Here is a 9,559-nt window from a genome sequence, read left to right on the forward strand (position 1 = left end):
GATGATTAATTATATCTGTGGCATTATTTTCACAAATATTATTAAATCCAATCAAAGCGTTCTTCGAAATTATTTTACATTATTCATATGTAAATTTGTTTCAGCGATTGACATCCTACATTTGAGTCATGATCATTGTGAGGTCAAATGTCGTTCAAGGTGTGATGATCTGATAATTCACATAGATATTTAGTTTTTATAATTTCTATGGGAAAAATTACATTGCATATTTTCATGAGTAAAAGTAAAAATTGGTCGGTCTTGACATCATTTTATATTTGAGAATTTGAGCTAGGATCTGCGTGAGCTCGAATGTCGTTCAAGATGTGATCAGCCAACGTCAGCTTGTAACGATCTAGCTACATGGCAAGTCGAAAATCAACTACTCAGAGCTTTTGGATCCAACAGAGCTCACGTTGTATTCCTTAAGAAAATTACGAAATCTCTTATTTACCCATGTATGATAATGAGAATTCTAGATATCAAAAGAAAATAACAATTAAGACATCATGGTGAGCGGAGATTAGAAATGGATCTTTAATTAACTATTTGTCTGGCGGTAATAACTTTTTGACTTTGTTAACAATGACAGTCGAACTACTTAATCATGGATGACTAAACATTTTGCGTGGGCACCTTCAATGGTCAAGTCAATACTTCTGTCGTTAATGTATATAGGCCTATCATACTGTGAACTTACGGAAGTTAACCATAATGTTTTCCACTCCTACTGAAAAATAAATGATCCAAAGGAGCATTGATTAACTTCTTCGCAGATATAAACCAGAAAATAATGAACACTTTTACAGAGATTTTCATTGTACCAAAGAGCCTTTGGTAGATCATTTCCAGCTCCAAATCGTGCAATATTGTGTGAAGCAGTTTGTGATAACAGAATATAAGTCTTATATTCTTAGTAGATCTGCTTTTGTTATGTGTCTTGACTACGTGCAAAGTCCATTATAATAGCCCCAATTTCTCGAACATTAAGTCCATTAGAACTGGCCCTAATTGTGTAGTATTACGTCCATTATGACTAGTCTCAATTTAAGCTGATTTATATATGAAATGGGGGGCGTATATTGTCCACAATTGCTCGTTAACACTCTACAAGACATAATTCTTGACGAATTTGACAAAACTTGTTCGTAATCACCCAAGGATGAACCCTATTGAAAATCAGAAGAATCGAAAAATATTTAATGTAAGTTATTGCCCTTGTTCTTGAAAACGCGTTCAATTTTTAGCTCGTGAACACTCTAGAAGGGACAATTCTTGACGGATTTTAACGAAACTTGGCATGAGTGTTCGTAATCACCCACGGATGAACCCTATTAAAAATTAGAAGAACCGAAATATATTTAGTATGAGTTATTGCCCTTGTTCTTGAAAACGCGTTCAATTTTTAGCTCGTAAACACTCTAGAAGACACAATTCTTGATGGATTTTGACGAAACTTGGCATGAGTGTTTGTTATCAACAAGTATAAACCCTATTGAAAATCAGAAAAACCGAACAATATTTAGTATGAGTTATTGCCCTTGTTCTTGAAAACACGTTTAATTTTTAGCTCGTAAACACTCTGGAAGGCACAATTCTTGATGGATTTTGACGAAACTTGGTGTGAGTGTTCGTAATCACCCAAGGATGAACCCTATTGAAAATCAGAAGAATCGAAAAATATTTAGTATGAGTTATTGCCCTTGTTCTTGAAAACTCGTTCTATTTTTAGCTCGTAATCATTCTAGAAGGCACAATTCTTCATGGATTTTGACGAAACTTGGTGTGAGTGTTCGTAATCACCCAAGGATGAACCCTATTGAAAATCAGAAGAATTTAAAAATATTTAGTATGAGTTATTGCCTTTGTTCTTGAAAACGCTTTGAAATTTAGCTCTTAAACACTAAAAGGCATGATTCTTGCTGGATTTTGACAAAACTTGGTTTTATTGTTCATTCCCGCGCTGAAGATTGAATATTTACCTTCTAGAGTTTTCACGAGCTAAAAATTGAACACGGGAAATAACTCATACTCCATATTATTCATTATCGCTCTAAAGAGTTCAAAAGAAGTGTATGACTGAAGGTTGACTATTTCATACTGGTGATTGTTACTTTACTGCTCAATATTTTTATTCAAAATCAAAACTGCCAGTGGGCGTATATTACATTGCCTGGCAAGCTATCTTTATTGAATTTAGTGATCTGACTGTAAATTATATAATTTTAAATTTAATTCTATTATGCAATCACACAACTGCATTACTTAAAATATGGATTTATTTTAGTACAGTTTACGAGAATTAGGTCCTAAAATAGTTCAGTTTCTAGCTCCAAGATCAGTTTCAAATTCCGTATTTGATCCACTACGGTTCTTATCTATAACAAGAACCACATGTTATAAACAGAAAGTATTAGCAGAATAATGAATAGTGACATGTTTACACTTCTAATGATTACAATATCAGTCTATTTCATCATGATTTATTATATGTTACTAAGTTTGTTTATATTCAATATTGCATTAGGAAGAGACTTGGGAAAGGCGGAGAGTTCCTGTTGGGTTTACGGTTCTCGAAAAGAATAACTAACTGCCCTTGAACCTCAACGATCAAACGCGCACCTCAAGAGCGTCATGTTTGACGTGTGGATGAGGAATGCGTCACACGTCACTATATTATTTTTTTGGACACAAGTATCGTAAAAAAGGAAATTAATTAAGTTTTGCGTCCTACTTTTCACAATTACCGTACCGTGTGTCTCTCCTACGGTTCTATGACAAATATCAATATTTGTTACAGCGTCTGTAGAACTGGTCGTGAAACCTCATATTCCAGAGAGAGTTCCAGGCAAAGACTGGTGATAAAATGTATATGATTTTCGTAATTGCTTTTTCTCAGATGATTCTCGAGAGGGCAGTGTTTGTCGTGTCCAACACATCATCACCTCTCAAAGACAATAACCCTCATTGGAATAAATATTGTGGTGTTTAGATTGCTACTTGATCGTATAGCGCAGTGGACGCTTATTCTTCCGTACCATATACTGCTCACGAACTGGGCTGCGTTTTTTTTGCATTGAATTTTATTTTTCTTGATAATCCCTCGTGAAATCAGTGCCATGGAAGCAGATTAGCTATATGCAGCCTTTCAGCTCAGATTAGACTAAACTGACTGCACAGACGACTGGATGGGGAAAAGTGAGAAGACCAGATTGTCGCGTCTGTCGTTGTACGTAATCCATATTTCCAGCCTGAGAAAGCGGAATTGTTTGAATTTAAAAAATGTAAACATTTTCTTCTTTTGGGATTTTTCTATGCTTATAAAATCCAAGAAAATCATAAGTTGCCAAATTAATTCCAAATCGAAAAGAATATGCAGTTAAAAATATAAAAATCTGATTAGGTGAAACTGGTGCATCATTTCCGTGCATTGGACAAGCAAAATAAACTATTTGAAAGTGTGCAAGTAAAAAACTAATCGCATGGAAATATGATAGTGCGCCTAATTTAATTTCCATATGGTCCAACCGGTCAATAAAGGATGAACGTACTATCTGAAACATAATTTTCACACTTCGTAGTATTTAGCTTTCACTGATATTAACATTCATAATAAATATGAAATGGAAAAAAGTAGACTAATGCCTCTACCCTGATAATATTTCGCATTATAGCACATTAGATAACGTAGTGCGCCTTCTTATGTTTAATCGTTTATCAAATTTGTCCACAACTGATAACTGCAGAAATTGCGTTTTAGATTGACTTGATATCAACTCTAAAAGACACCATTTCCATTAATATTATGTCGAGGTAATAAAATCCAGCGCTATCTGATAAAGTAAACGACCTGTGTCCTTCTGTACGCAAATTTATTTAATAAAGGGAGATAACTTCAATAAAGTATTATTAAAAAACAGACGACATGTAGATCATTTAATCGTAAAATATTTCAATATAACATTACAAGAAATTAAATATTTTGTACAAATTTTAATCCAGCATAGTTATCGTAAAGCACTTACAAATTATTGTGTCCCATTCCAATGAAATTATGTTAATATAGGCCATCCAGTATTTCTTTGTCCTCCACAGTTGTAACAGCAGATGGCCTAGAACCCTTTTCCCTTTCTGTCCATTTGTGATAGAATCGTCACAACACAAAATTCAACTGAAAGTCCAAGTTTATATCCTTGTCTAAGACAAGAGGGTTACCTTTTAACTCATCTGGATCTGTTATACAAGGATTGTGTTTGTCAAGTATCGGAATATCGAAGATTAGTCCATACACGATCATTGGTATGATGTTTAACATTCTGATACCGACATCTATAGTAAGTTGATAGCCTTCCCTCGTGGTTCATCTGAAACTAAAAATAGAGGGCCTGATACAGGATTGTAATCAAATGGTATGATGACTTGAATCACGCAGGGTGACACCTGTACTATACCATAACATGGTGCCTTTTTTCTTCCACCCAATGTCATGATTAACACAAGCGTCGTCGAATAGTTCCAAATGAGCAAATTCACTAAACTTACCAGATAATTCATAATTCTTTTCATCTAAATTTTCATCCATGGAATATGTCGACGTGCTTTCTCGAGAAGGTCTTATCTGGCCCTCATTGTGTGTCAACCAATAGGTGTTGTGACATCCTCTAAGAAACATTACTAATTCTCTGTCACGCTGTAATGAAACATTGAGTCTGTTTGTGTTGCCGATTGTACAAAGGGGGTTAATACTAGTAAAGTGGAAAAAAACTAGACTACAAATCATTTAATCAGAATAGGTACGACATTATGGATAGTGATACTTATAGTCAATCATGTCCGATAAAGATCGATCGAGTTCGATATACATTAGTTAAAAAGAAACATCTTCACTATACTTATGTGATTATGTTTAAGAATAAAAAATTAAGATTTTTTTTATTTTGCTAGAAAGACTCAAATGGAAATGTCTGGATTTATTTCATTTTTGTTCACATATTGATATAATTATCAAAAGGGCTGTGACAAACAAGTTGTTGCTATAGATATGAGAATTGAGTAATTAACACATTAGGTATATGAACATCCAGATGTGTCTAACACGGTGGTATTATCAGGGCATAATACTCTTCCATACAAAAGATATAACCATCATACATAATGGCTAGTTAAACCCGTTAAAATGTATTTCATGGAGATGCCAATACATTGATGAAATTGGAAATTGGCAATGCTCCTAGTCTACTGCAAAATGATATGAAATAAATTTTTAAAGGAACTTGACCCACCCTACAAACGTCATCTTGTCGCTCCTCCATCGTGAATCCTCCCATCATCTGTAAAGATTCTTTTGTGCTGTAGCTCATATGTATTCTACCAGCTAGTAATAAATAAAATAGGCTTTAAATCAAATAGGACAGATATATAACATAGGTTTGAAATAAAATCAAATAGGACAGATGTATAAAATTAAACAGAACCGATATGTGATTGCTTTTCAAATTAAATCAAATAGGTTTTGAATTAAATCAAGTAGGACAGATATATCTAATAGGTTTTGAATTAAATCAAATAGAACAGATATATCTAATAGGTTTTGAATTAAATCAAATAGGACAGATATATCTAATAAGTTTTAAATTAAATCAAATAGAACAGACATATCCAATAGATTTTAAATTAAATCAAATAGGACAGATATATCTAATAGGTTTTAAATTAAATCAAATAGGACAGATATATCCAATAGATTTTAAATTAAATCAAATAAGACAGATATATCTAATAGGTTTTAAAGTAAATCAAATAGGATACATATTGGATAAATATATGAAATTTTTGATGAAAGTTTTATCCAATAGGTTTTAATTTATAACAAATAAGAAATATATCAAATGTTTTACCTATCAAAACAAGAAATGTAAAGCAGTAAATTAAACCAAAAACTTACATTTTCCCAATGATTCCATTTTAGCAGCAATACTGACAGTTTCCCCAAACAGGCAATAACGTGGCATTTTCATTCCCACCACTCCTGCCACAACTGGACCTAATTTAATCAATTAAACATGTTAATAGTATCAATAATTTCGAAATAGGCTCTTTACTATTCTGATTTGACTGAGTAGCATTGGATACCCTGCATAGTTTAAATACTCTACCAGTCCTTGGAAGCTCAATTTCCCTCATCACTTTCCATTTCAAGAAAACCCGTGAAAGCTCAAGCGACATTGAGGATTATATATTTCAGAACATGCAGACATGAGGTCGGATTTTCATTCTGCAGAGTGACATTAGTACTGAACTTTTCATTAGCCGGTGAAGAAGTTTATTGCCCGTCTATAGACCAGGAAAGGAGTTATGTATTTTTGTCATCTCTGGTTGGACAAATCATTAGGCTCAGTCGCCTTATTCAATTACTTCGAGGAAGGATTTTCAATCTGAAGAGATTGATATTGTAGTGATTAACTCTTAATTAGCTAGTTATAGAATAATTGGACTGCTATATCCTTCAATTCCAGAAAAGAAATTTTGATACCGGATCCAATTTAGCTGCAAAAACCAATCTTACCAGTATGAATACCAATACGCAATTTGTATTTAGTACCAGGTAAATGGGGTATCTCTAATCTATTGATATGATCCAATAAACTCAATGACATGGTTCCGATCTCTGCTGCATGCTGCTTATTATTCCTCTTTGGTACTCCTGAAATTTTCAAACACTAAATTAGGCTGACCAAATTCATGTAGGTCACTCTATGTGTTGACGTTTTTAGAACCTGGTACAACACAAAGCTTACACGTGAAGGTGACATTTTATATGGATAAAAAGTTTCCTCACAAGTAGAACAATCCAAAATTTCTCTGTTTGGACGAACAACCAGTTAACATTTTGACCAGACCTCAACCATTTCGTTCCAATATAATTTGGACATGAGTGTCACGATTCAAGTAAGCCAACTCACTACATTAAATGGTTTAATTCAAGGAATCCTTACCCGAAACGACCATATAGGCATCGCCAATTGTTTCTACTTTATACACATCATATAGAGCAATTCGACCATCGAAACAAGAGTACAAGCTGTTCAACATCTCGACCACCTGAACTGGTGAACTACGGGCAGAGAGTTGAGTGAACCCTTGTATATCTGAGAAGAACACTGTTGCTTCTTCGAAGTTTTCTGGATCCACAATTGTGTTTGCTTTTAACTTGTCTGCAACAGACTTGGGTAACATTTGATGCAGCAACGTTTCTGTTCTCTTCTTTTCTTTGTTGAAGGCTTTGGTTCTGTAAAGATATATATTTTGATAACTTTATGACTAAATTATACGAAGTTATCTATATCGTTCGTAATATCATTCTGGGCACAACATGAAATTTATATACAAAATTTCATAGTGATATTAATCATAGATCGAATCCGAATTAAGATTTACTAAAATAAGGAATATCAAAGTAGCGCTAATATTCTAATTCAAAGCAAAAAATTTAATCACAATTCCTTGGAGACACTTTTGTAATGATAACCAAATAATTTTTGCCGTATTTTTCAACTAATATCCTTTTCCGAAACTAAAACAATATACAAGAGGTTTGGGGAAACCTTAATTCATTAAAGATGCTGTTGACGTACCTGTTTGCCAGTGAAATGGAGTATTTCTGGATCTCGTTAGTTAGAGTATAAGCTGCGTAAATGATGATAGGACAGATGACGAACACACAAACAAATACAATCGAGATTGCTATAAGTTTCTGAAGATTTGCCTTCTGTCTCTCATCAAGTAGCCCAGTAATCTCCTGAGATAGCTCAGATTGTGTCTCGAGCAACAGATCCATATAAACAGTCATGTTGTTATACCACCATTCTGCCATTTTGATCGATCCTCGTCCAGCAAGGTCGTTACGTCTTATTTCAGCTCTCATTCGTCCAAGGACATTCAAAATAGTTTCATTACCCTGTGAAGCGAGAAATGAAAATCAAAGGGTGAATACATACGACAGTGCTTACGCCTTCTATATTCCTCATCTAATATAAAGTATTAGAAGCACTACAAGGCCGGGAGATATCAAACCTTCCTTTCCCTGAACTCCAGTGTTGATATAATAATTTGATTTTTTAGGGCTTAATAATTATTTCTATGATCTAGAAAAAAATAGGTCAGCAACCAGACAAAATTGGACTACAAGAATCCCGTGTTGTCGACCAGGAGCATTGATTTCGAAATATTTACCTAAAATTCATAATTTAGGTAATGTAATTGGTTGAGAAAAAAAAACCTTTTAAGTAATTGACCAACCAGATGAAGAGAATGCTTAAATCATTTCAATACTGTACCCCATGTACTGAATATTTTGTAAAGGTGACGAATGAACTGCTAGTGTGGCCCTACCTTGATATTCTTATTGTACAAAGTAGCAACTAAATCAGAATATCTTCTGGCAGATAGAAACGTCGCGTTCGACACGTCCTGACTCTCCGAAAACCACAGATAGACATCATTTGAGGGAAACTTTCCCTTGGCATAAAATACCATCCCCAGAGCACGTTCTAATCCCATGTATTCTTTTACTATTATAACTTCTAAGTAAGCGACCAGACTTCTCCAAATGAAGCCCGACTCTGCTTCAGGCATGGTATCGTACAGCCACTTGATGAAGACTCGGATAAGTGTTGTGTACAGTCCAAGTTCCATGGTCACTGTCTGGTTTAAGGTATCGAGTTCATATCTGGAAAATAATTCCTCCCGTAATAAGTACTTGTTTGATCTTGTTGAAATTGAAAGAAAATAAGCCTACATATTCCCTCATGTACCAATTTCGATTAGTGTAGCGTGTTTCTATAAGACACATTCTAGCTAGAAACCCGCATTGCAGAGCGATCTCCTTTTCCTTACGGCAGTGCAAACATCTACTGCTCTGACAATTCCCTTATTTTCAGTTTACCAATATAACCCCATCCCAAATACATCAGTAAAACCTACCTATGTTGGTTGAGATACGACAAAAACTTATCCTTGGATTGAAATTCAAGCTGTGACAACGTCGTCCAAAATGTTAATTTTTCAATGGAGCGATCAGTTTCCGGGTACCTCTGTAGCAAGAAGGATTTGGATACAGGACTTATTTTACTGATGTACAAAGCACTCATGTCTCTTTCTTTCTGCAAGCTGTGTACCACTTCTCCTAATTCCACACTGAATAAGATGGTGTTTCGGATGCCCGAGGACATGTAGCTGGTGAAGGTGTTGAAGAATGTGTTGGCGGTCAAACCAGTCAGAACTGCTACCGGAATCATAACGATACAGACCATTTTCACAAGCTGTGTTCTTTTACCGGAAGTGGTGATGGGATTACCTAAAAGTGGATTTACAATGAAAATGTTGAACGTCTTACCTCATAGATCCAAATTGGGACGACGAACATTGCCTTATAGTGTCCTATGCGTGGAACTAGGGATCTGTAATGTTTACATCCTCGATTTCTTGTCCCATTTGAAAGACCAGCCCTCCATGACAGCCCCCCTCTCCGACCATCTATATGCTTAAACTCCAGACATCT

General features: G+C 34.8%; 1 protein-coding gene across 1 annotated transcript; it reads right to left on the reverse strand.

Moving 5' to 3' along the window:
• Positions 1–5,183: 5,183 nt before the first annotated feature.
• On the reverse strand, positions 5,184–9,350 carry LOTGIDRAFT_135225 (hypothetical protein; the record flags this gene model as incomplete). Its single annotated transcript, XM_009068944.1, has 7 exons — positions 5,184–5,374; positions 5,945–6,043; positions 6,566–6,703; positions 6,996–7,288; positions 7,635–7,957; positions 8,392–8,728; positions 8,983–9,350. Coding segments are annotated over 7 exons (1,749 nt in total), but the record flags the coding sequence as incomplete, so codon positions are not given.
• Positions 9,351–9,559: the final 209 nt, after the last annotated feature.

The sequence above is a fragment of the Lottia gigantea genome (assembly GCF_000327385.1).
Source record: "Lottia gigantea unplaced genomic scaffold LOTGIsca_96, whole genome shotgun sequence".
Lineage (NCBI taxonomy): Eukaryota > Metazoa > Mollusca > Gastropoda > Lottiidae > Lottia > Lottia gigantea.